Genomic DNA, 14,423 nt, shown 5'->3' on the forward strand with positions numbered 1-14,423 from the left:
TTTTAAAAATATATTTTTAAAAAACAAACGAGCAAAGAGAAAGGTAAAAAGCTTTGCTTTCCTGATTAAAAAATAAAAATAAAAAAAAAATAAAATAAAAACAGTCCATATGTAGCCTCTTGATTTGCAGGACAGATTTCATGTTTAAACATATTCTCTGCCCACCTCAGAATATACAGTTCTCATGCCTATATGATTTTGAAAACTAGATGACAAGGCAAATAAAGAAAATCTTTTAACATTTCCAAAGTGGGTTTTCCATTTCATTTGCACAGTTTTGTCTTTTTCATGCTTAGTGCTCATGCGTCTTTTAACCCAAATGGATCTACCTGGCTGTATTATAATGTTCTGATGTTTGGGGGCTTTTGTACTTGCTTTTTCCCAAAGAACACTACAGCCTAATGAGCTATTTAAAGGCCCAGAAGAAGGGCTGAGGAGATAGCTTGGTGGCAAAAGTGCCTGCCTGGCAAACACAAGGACTTGGGTTCAATCCCTGGTACACTTATGGCAGCCCTGGAACCCAGCATGCAGTGGTACACGCCCGTAATCCCAGTGCTGGGGAGGCTAAGGCAGGAGGACCAGTAGGAGTCCCCGCTGCGTAGTGAGACCTTGTACCAAATAAATTGATTTTTTTTTTTTTTAAACCAGCAGATGAAGAAGCATGGACACTTCATACTGGATTTAGGGCCAGGGAGATGGTTCAGTAGACTAAACACTTGCCTGGCCAGCACAAGGGCCTGAGTTCAATCCCTGGTTCTGCCAAAAATATATATATAATAATAAATAAATAAAAATTAATGGATTTAGTAGAAAAGAATTGGTTAAAATTGATGGAAACAGTATTTTCATCACAGAGTTCAAATTTATTTTTAAAAAAATCAAATGAACACAGTGTCTTTAGAGAAAATAAAGATCTTAACAGCTCTCTGTTGGGTTTGATTGGAGAACAGGAAGAAAAGACAAGCTTAGTAATCAAAGAACAGATCAACAGAAAGTATTTAGATTGAAGAAGAGAGGAAAAAAAAATGACCAAACAAAGCCAAGGATAAAAGGGGAAAAAGTCTAAAATACATACGATTTGAGTTCCAGGAAAGAAAAAGAGGAGGAAGGAGAAAAAAGCATTAGAAGAGTGAAAAATGCTCAAAGCTGATGAAGCTCAACCCGGAGGAGGGAGGAGGAGGGGGCCGGGATCCGCACATGCACGCTGGGTCCAGACCCCCAGGGGGAGGGGTCACCTCGCACTGCAAATGTGGACCAATAACAATAAAGAAGCAGGAAAATAAATAGGCAAGCCTTCAGATATAAGAACTCAGCGAGCCCAGAAGACAGTAGCAAAGAAGATACATTCGCTGCGGCAGCCAAAAACACAGAGAACTTTAAGGCAGCCAAAGCAAAAAGATGCTACTTTCGAAGGAGCGTGGCTTTGGACAGAATAGTTATGGATAATGTATGAGCGTATGACGACAAGCCACAGACTCAGAGAAGACACCTGCAACACAGCCATCGGCATGCACACACCTTTGCCCCACAACTTGTACTCAGGGTCTATAAAGAGCTCCCACCACCAGGTGTGGTGCCGCACACCTGTCATCCCAGCTTCTGCGAGACTGGTGGAAAGGATCACAAGTTTGAGCCCAGGCTGGGCAATTTAGTGACTTAGCAAGACCCTCTTTCTAAATAAGTAAATAAATAGAAAGCCAAGGATCTCGCTCACAAAGCCCTGGATTCAATCCCCAATACCACTGAAACAAATGAACAAACAAACAAGAAAACCCCAAATCCTACAAATGAATAGTAACAACAATGATACCGATTGATGGCCCATTTTTCATTGGCTATGAAGCATAACACCTCGCAACTGGCAGCATCTACTAAGCTGAGCATACACTGACCTATTTATTACCCAGCAATGTAGCTTCTTTGTTTTTACTCAGTGGAAATGAGTTCACCGAAAGGGATGGACGAGCTCCCCATCCCGGTGATACCAGTCCCTCGCCAGCAACAACTCCCAAGTCTCTCAGGGAACAAATGCACTGTGGTGTGCTCAGGCACAGGAATGCTGCTGGACACCGCAAAAGCAGTTCAGGCAGCAACAATAGACGAATCTCAAAAATGCAACGCAGAGGCATGAATCAGATGTGAAAAGTGTGTACACTGTGCTGTGAAGTTGAGGACAGAAATGGCTAGAGCCAGGCTGTGCACACTTGTAATCCCAGCACTCAGGAGGCTGCAGCAGGAAGACTACTGTGAGTCTGACACCAGTCTGGGCTACAAAGTGAGCTCAAGGACAGCCTCAACAGCCTAGTGAGACCTTGTCTCAAAAAAGACAACAAAACAAGAAAACCAGACACAGCTGACGTATAGTAACAGCAGCTATAAACATGGTAACCTATGGAGTACTGTCGGGGAGGGAGGAAGACCGGATCTTAAGGGTGAAGGAGCTGAAAACATCTCATCTATTGTCTGTCTGTCTATCTGTCTATGCATCTCCATACATCCAGATCTACCCATCCACCATCTTGCCATGCTGGGGGCCCAAGCTGCAGCACTCTTATTCTTTTAGATAAGGTCTCACGGGCTTGCTAGGGTTGGCTTCAAATTTGCAATCCTCCCGTGCAGCTGAGATTACAGGCGTGCATCACCATGCCTGGCAATATTCTGTATTTTGACCAGATCAGAGTGGGTGATTTTTTGCCCCCCTTCCCGTAGAATATTTGGCAATACTGAGAAAAAGACACATTGTGGTCCTGACGCTGGGGAGGGGGGCTGCTGGCATCCAGTGGATACAGGCTGGGAATAAACAGCCTGCCACGCACTGGACAGCCCCCGCCACGACCCAAAACATGCACAATGCTGAGATGGAAAAGCCCTGGTCCACCGCAGTGGTTGTATGGCAGTGTATTTGTGCAAAGTTCCTTAAGTTCTGTGTTGCCCCCAAATAAGACCTAACCAAAGAAGCACTGGTGGTCACAATGGTGACGACCAGCAGGGGCTGGCATTTATGATCTCTAGTCCTAAGGCTCATTATTTTCAGGTTAGGTCTTATTTTCTGGGAAATGGGGTTGTACACTCGAGATGCACACACTTCTAAAGAAGCAAAGTGGGGCTGGGGAGAAAGCTTGGTGGTCTAAGCACCTGCCTGGCAGGCCCAAGGACCCGGGCTCAGTCCCTGTACTGCACGCCATGCGGGCTACATATTGAGGCCTGTGCCAAACAAACACACACACACACACACACACAGGTAAACAAACTAAAAAGCAACTGTGCATCTTACAACAATACCTACTCGCCCCTTCCTGAAACCTAGTGCATTTATAGAGAACCTCTAATTCAGTTGTAAAAATACTCTAGTTTATTAAAGAATTTTAACAATCTGAATTTGTCAAGAATTGTGATAAATGAGAAAATATTAACTTTTAATGTAAAGTCTCTGTTAAATACAAAATACCTATACTTCTGATAGAGCAGGAGATATATGGATTAGTATCCAGGTTATCACTAGAAATACATTTATAAAAACACAATGATACATGGTAGAGCCCTTATACAGTATCCTGTTTCCAAGGATAATAACCTGCATGTAATTATCAACAACATTTTTACACAAATTAAGAAATCTACTAGTCCCTTCAATCTCATTATATCGCACCCTGAGACATTAAAGGAATTTTTGAGGGTAGGGTAAGGAATAGGGTGCATAATTTTTCCCACCGTTTTGTGTTGGTTCCTGCCATACAGCCCTGGAGGGTTAGTAGTGCCCTGAATCTAGGACTGGGGATGGATGTAGCTCAGTGCTTAGCGTGCACAAGTTTCTGGGTTCAATTCCCAGCACCACAATAGACAAATGATGGTGGTGGGGCAGATGCTGTTGTCCTTAAAGCAGCAGCACAAACTTGTATTGTCCAGTATGGAGAGTGATGGTCCAGCTCCCTTCAGAAGTGACAGGCTTGGGCCAGGGAGATAGCTCAGGAAAAGAAGTGGCAGGCACATACGAGGATGGGTCAGATGGGCCCCCTCTTCCTCCTTACTGGACTAAGGCCTATGCTGGACCCCCATCTCCCCTTCTGCTCAAACTACTGGGTAACTTTGCAGGAGGTGTCTTTGTCTGAAATAAAAATACCAGTGTCAAAAAGTATTTTACAATTTAGAGTAAAATTACCTCATAACGAGAAACCAGAAGTTAATTGACTTTAATAACTTTGGAAGTAACACATGTGAAACACCACTGGTAGGCAAGTGAGCATATTAATCTTATTTCACAACGACTCCCCTTGCAAACGTAGCTTGAATTTCATCAGCTGGATTAGAATCAAGGTAACCTGGGCTGCGGATCCCTAATTATGTAACATGATGCACAACAGCCGCAAACTCCGCTGAGAACGACCCCTACCAAAGCTCATCCGCTAGAGCGCCGCGCTGACTCAGCCTGCTGCGGGTCTAAACTCGGGAGCTCAAGGGCACACTCAGGGACCATCCTGATGGTGCCCTAGACAATGACTCACACTTACTGTACTAAACCCTAAGCTGACTCAGAGCGAACCCTGCTCCTTGCGGACTGACACTGGTCTCGCAGAACCGCAGCTCAAATGCTGAGTCACCTGGGGATGCGCCGAGAACCGATGCGAAAGAGTCGCATTTGCACGGTGAGTCATGTTCGCGTCCTAGTGTGTTTTCAGAACTCAGCTGTTACACTGATTAGAAGCAAGCTAGGAAGTCATGCCCTGCTGAAGAGCCTGTATCTCTGCTCAAGGACCAGCGGTAGCCATCCCATGTGGCAGTCTAGGGTAAGGCACACAGTTCGCACACTGGAGAGAGCCGGCTGCCTTCCTCTGGGATGCAGGTACCATTCCTGGAAGCACCTTTCCTGGAAAACACACTCTTCCTATAAATAACTTTGCAAGTCCATATGCTCACCTGAAAGACCCCGCCGCACACTTCCTAAGCGGTTCCTAGAGGGCCAGCCAGATAACCTAGTCTGCACAGTTCATGGGACATGAATGTCACTGGACTGCCACATGCAGAAGCGAACGGACAGGGAGACAGCGATGTAGTTCAGTGCAAGGTCTTGAGTTTGATTCCTGGTACCAAAAAATGTTAAAACATGGTTTGTAATGTAAAACTTCCTCAAGGGATGGTCAGAATATGGAACTGGATGCACAGCCCGGTTAGCTTGGTGCTTTCACGCCATCCCGCTAGCTTGCTCTGTGACCTCACCTTACCTGAGGCAAGTCCCTGGGCCTGTCCAGCTCCATGCGGAGCCACAGCAAGCCTTTGGGCAGCAGCAGGCACCACTCCCGCCTCTCACACATGCTTCTGTATTAGACCTTCTGGTCCCCTGCTCAGAAGAAGTTCACAAGTCTGCTGTAAACAGGAAATCATCAGAGTGGTGTGTGAGCCCTGGGGAGTGAGCAGGCGGAATTTAATCTTCTTTTAGCCCCTAAGTAGCTGGATCCTTAATCTGAGTGTTTCCCTTTCTGCAAATGTAAGAGGTACATGAAGTCAGTCACCAGCTCATGTCATTATTCTGTACTCTACACATAATAAAGGTTGATATGGATAAGGGTTTACAGTGATCTCAGGGAGCTTAGCCCTTCTGGTTCCCAAGAAAATCTGCAGATTCTCTTGCATAAAGTGGATTCAGGACAGTATTTCAGTGAAGGCACTGAATTTCTCCAAGTATGACTTCACACCCTTTTCTGTCTTCCGCAGCACAGTCCCTAGCATGTGTCTCCTCGCCCTAACCTAGTGCCCCTGGGAACAGAACACAGGGCCTTGGGCACATCAGGTAAGCCTGGAACCACTTCCCAGCCTTTTTTTTTTTTTGGTGGAACCGGGGATTGAACTCAGGCCCTTGTGCTTGCCAGGGAAGCATTCATTCTGCTGAGCCATCTGCCCAGCCCTTCCCAGCCTTTTTAGACTCGTATTTTAAAAAATGCATCTGGGGGCCAGGGAGATAGCTTGGCAGTCTAAGCGCCTGCTTGGCAAATTCAAGGACCCAGGTTGGAGTTCCAGTACCACATGCTGCTCCAGCCCTGGAACCCCTGGCGTGCCAGTGCAGCCCCAAAACCGGTCCTGGTGGCACACACCTATAATCCCAGTACTGGGGAGGCCGAGATAGGAGGATCACTATGAGTCTGAGCTGTGTAGAGAGACCCTGTATCAAATACATAAATAAATAAAAGATTAAAAAAATTTTAAAAGTAAAAAGTGCATCTGTTTTGTAGGTAGGAATTTTCTTTACATGCTGTTTGAAGCTTGTATGGATCTCATAAAAAGTCGAGATAAAAATGCATTGCATTTAAATTTAAATATTGATAGAAAAAGTTTATTGTTTTCCTGATTTTGATGATGGACATCCATGTCTCTACACTTTTTTTTTTTTTTTTTTTTTTTTTTTGTATTTTAGTACAAGGTCTAAAGGGTCTCACTGTGTAGATCAGACTCCTCGTAGTGATCCGCCTGTGTTCAGACTCCCAAGAGCTGGGATTACAGGCGCACTACCACACCCAGTCTCAACTGCTGGCTCAGCGTGCTGGCATGCACACTAAGGATCAAACTCTGGCTGCTGCACTCTGCTTAAGCAGGTGCTTTAATCCGCTGAACTATTTGGCCAGCTTTTCTGGAATTTTTTTTTTTTTTTTTTTTGTGGTAGTACCAGGGGTCAAACTCAGGACCTTGTGCTTGCCAGGCAAGCATTTATTCCACTGAGCTATCTTCCCAGCCCTTTTTTACAGACGTCTTAAATCAGGTAAGACAACACATTTGTTCCTACTTTTTTTTTTGTATTTTTGAAGTCCACTGAACAAGTCTACCACTCTCAGGACAGTTTTTGCTCCGTAAGTGGCAGGGAGTTATTGGGAGCTCCACTATATTAACCTACTGAATACCAACAGCTGCATCATGAAATGGGCACCTCTACTTCTCTTAAGGCACAGAGAAGTTGGGCAACTTGCTCAAAGTCACACAGCCAGATTGAGACCTGACAGATCCCAGCGCTCTCCACTAGACAACACTGCCTACCACACGTTTTAGCAATATGTAAAACAAAAGATGCCTCTCAATGAACAGAAGATAAGCCAGATGACAAAATTAGGTAAGAGGGGAAAACAAAAACAGAAAACTGGAAATCATGATTGTACCAAGGGACTTAAAGACAGTCATTTCCGGACTCGTGTCCTCGCCAAGCTGGGAAGGCAAGTCCCTTCCCAAGCCCAGTCAATTCCACAGTCTGAAGCCACCAGAAGTCAACTGAAGTTAAGCCACGCAAGGGCCAGTGACTGATGCCGGAGCTCACTGCTCCCCCCACGTGGAGCAGCTCAGAGACCTGCTGGACAGGCAACCCCTGGAAAACCTCAGCAGGACACTTTGGGGGGGTGGACCTGGAGGGGTCACTGAAAGAGGTTGGCCCCTTGCGCGTGCTGAGAAGGGAACACCAGCGAAATTTCCCTTCCAGCGAGCTCCCCCTGCAGGGCAGAGGCCTCGTACTAACGCAGACCACTCCATCCTCCCATGCAGCTGGAGAGACAGCACCCCAAGGCTCCCCAGCATGGCCCTGCGCACCGAAGTCGCGTCCTCCCCACTGCTGGTGTAGTTCATCGACCCAAACCACTTGGATGCTGGGGAATCTGGAAAGCCCAATCCAGTGTTCCCAGACTTCCTCTCCAAAGTGTCTTGCATATGTGGGGGCGGGTGGGCAGGCGCTAGCGCCCTCTGTACCCCCCACCTTTCGCCCACTCTTGCAACGCTGGAAAGCTGCAAAGCACACAGCCCGCTCCCGCAAACGCCCACCCCATCCCAGTGCGCTGCGCTCTCAAGCTGTCACCCCACTATGCTCCCCCTACCAGTGGAAAGGAGAATGCACGCGCACACAGGTCCCTTGAAAGAGACCTCCGGGGTCCCAGCTCCTAGCCTCGCCAGAGGCTCCCGCGCCGCCCGCGCCGCCGACTCTAAGGGCTCTGCGGCCGCAGCCCCGAGTGTCCCGCGCAGGAGGCCTCTCGCCCTCTCCACCGCCAGCCAAAAAAGGCGCACTGGGCGTCCTACCTGTTCCAACTTCCCCAGAGCAGCTGCGAGAGCTCGGAGGACCCAGCACCCGGTTTGCTGGCAGACAATCTCCGTGACGCCGGAACCTAAGGGACGCATCTGGGCACAGCTGCCGGGGCGCGGGGAGCGCCGACGCCGGCCACGCTTCCCCGCCCTGCTCCCCGGGCCGCCCAGGCCACGCGTCTCGGAAAGGGCGGCGCTGCGCCTCGGGAGCGGCTCCTCGTCCCCTCCCCACCTGCGCCCCCGCGGGTCAGGTCTCGCCATCCGAGGGGACGCCCACCTTTTAACCCTCCCGGAATTCCCGAGGGCGCCAGGGGTGAGCCAGGAGTGTTTCGGACCAGGTCACAGGTCCTCGCTCGGCGTCCTTGGCAGCCGCGGGCACCGCTCTGCCAACCCGCCTGTAGCCCCGCGGACCGACTGCCCTGCCAGCCCGGGGTGTCTCCTGAGGGGGCGACGGCTCCACCTCCCGGCCCGCCACCCCCCAGCCGAGGCCTCAGCGCCAGCCGGGGAGGAGCATCCGGCCAGCGGTCGCCGCGTACTCACGCCCGCGCTGTCCCCCGAAGAACCCGCGGGCTGCTCCGGCCAGCTCGCCTCGTGGGCCGCGCGCATGCGTACGGCGGGCGCTCGCTTTCTCTGCTCGCCCGGCGCGGGGCTCCGCTTCGCCTCTCGGGCTCGGTCCCGCCCTCGCCCCCTTCGCGCCTCCTCTTCCACCGCGGCACCGCCCGCTCCCGCCCCGCCTCCGCCTCCGCCTCCGCCTCCGCGGCTCGGCTTTCCCGGGTCGCCTCCACCTGGCTCCCTGCGCCCCCGGCCCCTCGGAGACGCGACTAGGGCGCAGCTGAACCCTGCGCGTGGGGTGCGGGCCGCGCGCCCCGAGCCTGCGCACCGAGCTGGGCTCAGTCTTCGGGACGCGCTCGGCGCTGTCGCCCGTGTCCCACTCCCCGGCACCGGAAAGGGGTCCTAACCCGTCCTACTCCGCGGGACCTGGAGGCGGCCCCTGGAGGCCCGGGCGGGTGGAGCGGAGGAGGACGGAGCCCGGCTCGGGCCGTGGCGGAGGCCTCGGCGGAGCTCCCTCGAGTCTTCCACGCCAGGGCCCGCGGAGTTTAGGGGCCGCCGGGCGCAGAGCCGCTGAGGCCGGGGCTCAAATAACTGACCCGACTCCAGCCTGACCTCGCGTCCTTTCCTCCGGGAAGGGCAGGGGACTGGGCGGGTCGGGGGGAGGCCTGTGCGGAGGAGCAGGCGCGCCCCGAGGTGGGGGCGGGACGGCCGGGAGAGAGCGGCTCCGGATGCGCGCGGGAGTGGGGCTTTCGGGGTCCGCTGCGCCCCGACCTCGGGTCTTCCCTGCTGGAACCGGGGGCGCAGTGCGTCGTGGCTAGGGACGGGAGGCGGGGGCGCGGTACTCACTGGCACGGGCGGGCCCTGCCCCGCGCTGGCCTCCTCCTCTTCGGGCTTGGCGACCGGGTCGGGCAGCCTCGGGGGGCGCCGCCCCAGGGGTCGGCCGGGTAGTGCCAGCACGGAGCCGAGAAGGAGCGGCAGGCGGCCAGCGAGCTCCTGGTGCGCCCGCGGGAGCCGGGCGGTGCACGGGGCGGGAAGCAGCGGGGAGAAGCTCGGGCGCTGCCGGGGAGCTCCGGGGGGCGGCGGCCGGAGAAGGTGAGCGCCGAGGCTTGCGAGGCAGTCGAACGCGCGGGAAAGGAGGCGGCGCTGCTTTGGAGCCGCGGGCGGGCCTGGGAGCTGTGGGCCGGGCGGGGCGGGGGGGGGGGGGGGGAGGGGGGGAGAGACAGAAGAGCACACCGTTACTGTTGCGTCCAGACCTTAGACGAGGCCATTGCTTCAGCACCGTGAGAAGTGACTTCGGGGTTGCGAGAAGGGGTGGGGGAAAGCAGGAAAGAAAGGGCCTGAGGTTAGATCTCCCCCTTTCCATCCCTTTTTACACTGGGTGTCTCTCAAGTGTGGCCAGTGGGCCGGCTGCGTGGCTTGTTTCTAGTCGCTCCTTAGACATGCAAAATCGCTGGCCGTGTTCCAACCTAAGGCATCAGAATCTGTACGTTGACTTTCTCAGGGAATTTGTATGCGCGTCGGGTGCGTCATGTGTGTGCAAGAGTCTGCGCTCACAACTCCGGAGGATTCTTTTAGACTCTGAATGGAAATCTCCCTGCACTTTCGCAACTCTTCGTCTTCCCCTCCCTCCTGCGGGCCACCCTCCCTCTCCTTGTCCTTTGGCAGGGTTGGACTTGGCTGCTAGCTTCCCATCCGATAGTTGTTTACAGGAGGCTTGGGTGGTAGTGCAGGTGGCTGAGGGGTCCCAGTCCTGCCACAGGCTGGCTGCAGAACGGGGCTCATTAATGTGGCTTAAATGCTGAGGCTCCGACTAGGAATCCTTTCTAACTGCACGTGTCCCGTCTTACTTTCAGGAACACACTTTTGACCCTTCCACTTGTTGCACAGGAGACCTAAGTGATGAGGGTGAAGGTAAAAGTTTTTTATCTTGGAAAGCGATGAAGAAAATTATTCTTGGGAATCATTAGCAAAAGTCCTGGAACCGAAGCTTCTAGACTTAGCCTTGCCACTAACTTCACGGATCACATGTGAATGGCTTTTTAGTCATCACCTTCATTTTCAGGGATGAAGGAACTGAACCTGGCGGCTTTTGGAAGCCACCTGGCCTTGTACAGCCTTTGTCTCTGCCTTTGCTCTGGGTGCCTCTTGGTGCACACATTTAGTGTGGTTAACTAACTCGGCCAATCCCAGTGCCTCCCCTCAAGCCAAACAAACAAACAAAAAACAACAGTGTAATCTGTTTGTGAAAAACCAGAGTGGTGGTTGCCAAGAAAAATGACGGTGGAGGAGGGCAGCAGAACGAAAGTGAGGCAAAGGGGAGGGAGTGCGCCCCGCAAGCGGCGGTCCCAGGGGCGCGGCAAGCGCTCTCCAGGGTCCTGAAGGCGGGCGCGGCCCCGGGCGCCCTCGGGGGCGGTGCTGGCGCGCTTCCCTGCTTGGCTGTCAGCAAGCCCTGCCCGCTTTCTTTTGGCAGGGGAAATCTTGTGGGAAGCAGTTGTCGGCAGGAAGGGAGGAAACCTAGCAACCCATTCTCATTCATGAGGCCCTTTCTGGGAAGCCGCTGAGCGCGTTGGCTGACTTGTCTTTCGAGCTTTTGTTTGAGCCCGGGAGAGTAGAGCTCGGTTTGCATTTCCGAGTAAGCTCACACTGTTTCGCTTCCCCTCATTACCTTTTCCTGGGGAATGAGGTTGTTCTTCTAGAAGTTTCCTTCTTTTGGTAAACTCTCGCCCGGTTTTCTGGCGAGGTGCGTTTATTTGAGGGGCAGGAGCTGGGAGCCAGGGAGATTTTGGAGGCGCGCCCATAGCTCATTTGGGGGGGCGGGAGCCTCTGCTGAGCAACTTGAAAACCTCTCGGGGCCAGCAGTGAAGACCTGCGACAGGGCCGCCGCCCAGCGTCACCCTGCTCAGGAGGAGGGCGCAGGAGGCGAGCTTCCAACGAGGAATGGAGTGGAGGCTCAGCCCGCAGCCAGCTCGAACAGCTACCTGGCTGACTGGGCGTTCGAGGTCCTGGCCTCATCTGCGCCGTCCACCGCCCAGCACAAGTGCAGGAAGTGCGGCTGACAGGGCATCTGGGGCGGAGGAACCCGGGGCTAGGAAGCCGAGAGGGGGCTTTCAGGTCCCAGTGGCACAGAGCTGGGCTGCGCACAGTCAAGACCTTCCCAACTCGCCTACCACCTTGAATGAAGACGAAAACACTGAGAGTGAGCGCCCAGCGCTTTTCTGACACACACACTCAACTCTTAGGGTCCCAGGTGTGGCTAGGTTTTCCGTGGGTTCTGGAATTTGGTGTCTCCAGCTCCTGTGTGCACAAGGCTTTGTGACAGCCGTATCCTGACCCTCTTGTCTTTTCCCAGCCTCCTGCCCAGGTCGTTTGTGAGCCCCTTCTGGAGCACGCTGCCTTAGGCATTTTGCCTCAGTCCTTTGATTTAGGACCGCGCCTCCTTTGCTCTCCCGGAGCTCTGCACCTTTCACTGGACTGGCCTCTCTGGTTCTGGCTCAGACCTGCTCACTCTGTCTTGCCCCCCCCCCCGTGTGGGCCCCAGGACCAGTGTGCAGCGTGATTGCATGTGGGGTGCTGGACTCCGTGGGCTTCCTTAGGCCCTTCAGCTAGGGCCTGCCGCAGTGTGAACACGGATGCAATCTGGGAAAAGGTACAGAGGGACACCTTCAGCTCCCCTGCGCTGCCCTGCAGAGGGCCCTGCCCACCTTTCCAGGCAGATTCTAGGTGGCAGTCTGGGAGTTTCAGTAACCAGAGTCACAGCATGGAACAGTCACAGACAGCACTGGTCTTGGGAACCCAGTACTTAGGGAATGCTTCATTCTGACTGAACAGTTGTTCCCTAACTACTCAGGCTGGCTACTGAACAGTGACCAGAATGCCTTTTACAGCTAGAAAATCACATTTCAGGTTAGTAAAATGACTAACATTTTTTGAAAGCATATTCAAGATTTTCATCCATAACTAAACAGAACCATTTCATAAACATCCATAGCAGAATTAAATTACTAAAACATTCTAAGTGCCTTTAGGGCTTAAATCACAGGATAGAATTTGAGTTTAGATTTAATTTTATAAGTGATCTATGTTCTCCTGAGTGTTAGTGTTTAAGTTCCATTTTGAACTGATTTATCTGTGTTATATATTCTCATTATTATTTGGAGACAGAGTTCTTTCTCTAGGATCTAAGAATCTAGTGAACATTGACCAAAACAGGGAAATCTTGGGCTGGGGAGATAGCTCAGTGATCTAAGCCCTTGCCTGGCAAGCACAAGGACCTGGGTTTGATTCCCAGGACCACATGCTGTGCCAGCCACTGAAACCAGGTGTTGCGATGCATGTCTATAATCCCCACGCTGGGGAGGCTGAGACAGGAAGATCACTATGAGTCCAAGCTGCATAGCAAGACCCTGTTCCAAATAAATAAAAGATTAAAAAAAGAGGGAACTCTTTCCCTGGACTGGCTATAAGTCATGCAGATTAGAAGGCAGCAATAGATACACTAAACAGGGCATGGCTGTGGAGTCACAGGTTATTAATAATTTGAGGGTATAAAACTATTAATAACATGTCTCTATTAAGGTTCACTTAGAATCTCAGTGTTCCTTGCAAAAATATCACTGTTAGAAAGGATATCTCTACAGCTCATCATTCTGGCTTCATTCATTCTTTTAATAACTTTTAAAATGTAAATATGCCTAAACCTCATATTGGGAGGGTGGTTCTAATGAGGGAAGTGATAAAGCAGACAGAAGGAAAGCTACTTTGAGGCCACGTAAGTGTGAGGTGGGGACAGGGCAGCCGTGGACGCCCCATCTGCCCTGCTCTAGGAGGGATGACTGGGATGACCCTGTCCTCCCCAGCTAGCACTGCTAACAAAATGAAGGGCTCAGGGTAGCAGTGGGGCTTTATCTAATGCTGATATCTGTTGAGTGTACCACTCAAAAGTTCATGTGCTAGGGCTGGTGAGATGGCTCAGTGGTCTAAAGCACCTACTTGGAACAAGCTTGGCAAAGCACAGGGACCTCGGTTCAATCCCCCAGCACCACATGCCAGCCAGCCCCGCCCCCTGGTGGGCTGAGCTGGCCACACACACACACACACACACAATAATAAATAAATAAATGTTTTTTTAAAAAGTGCATGTGCTGGACTGGCGAGATAGCTCAGTGGACTAAAGCGCCTGCTTAGGCAAGCTTAGGCAAGCACAGGGGCTGTGATTTGATCTCCAGCACCACATGCAGTGCCAGCCCTGCCTGCAGGGTGGGCTGAGCCAGCCAGAGTCTGGGCGTAGTGGTGCATGCCTGTAATCCCAGAGCTGGGGAGGCTGAAAGCAGTAGGATCACCATGAGTCTGAGCTGTGTAGTGAGACCTTGCAACAACCAAATACATTAAAAAAAAAAGTTCATGTGTTGAAGCTGTGGTTCCCTAGGGCTGGGGAATATAGTTCAGTGACAGAAGCTCATGCCTGGCAAGTGCAAGGTCCCAAGTTCAATCCCTAGTACCAAAAAAAAATTAATTAATTAAAACAAACCCGGTTCCTAGTATCTCTTTATCCAGAGGTGAAATCCGTTGCAAGTATTTGGATGTGAAGGTTTTGCCCCCATTTAAGGATTAAGGAACTACTTCTGTACTGGCTTTGTTATAAAAGGGAGCGCTCAGGCTCCTGCGTGGGCTTGCCATGTGGTGCTGTGCTGGGCAGTGACCTAATAGGAAGGCCCTCACCAGAGGCCAAGCCGAAGCCGGCACTCCCGCTTAGGCTCCTCAGCCTCCAGAACTGTACGACAAGTAAAACACTAGTGGTTTTTTTGTTTTTTGTTTTTTTTTTTTATTAG

The 14,423-nt window shown here is 51.8% G+C and overlaps 1 protein-coding gene across 1 annotated transcript in view; it reads right to left on the reverse strand.

Moving 5' to 3' along the window:
- Window positions 1-14,423, reverse strand: part of Rgs20 (regulator of G protein signaling 20) — an 84,278-nt gene that overhangs the window by 43,294 nt on the left and 26,561 nt on the right. Inside the window, exon 2 of the mRNA XM_012515230.1 lies at window positions 8,041-8,049. Within this exon, the coding sequence (XP_012370684.1) occupies window positions 8,041-8,049 (9 nt within the window). The remainder of the gene's footprint in view (window positions 1-8,040; window positions 8,050-14,423) is intronic.

The sequence above is a fragment of the Octodon degus genome, unplaced genomic scaffold, assembly GCF_000260255.1.
Source record: "Octodon degus isolate 3935 unplaced genomic scaffold, OctDeg1.0 scaffold00054, whole genome shotgun sequence".
In the NCBI taxonomy this organism is placed as follows: domain Eukaryota; kingdom Metazoa; phylum Chordata; class Mammalia; order Rodentia; family Octodontidae; genus Octodon; species Octodon degus.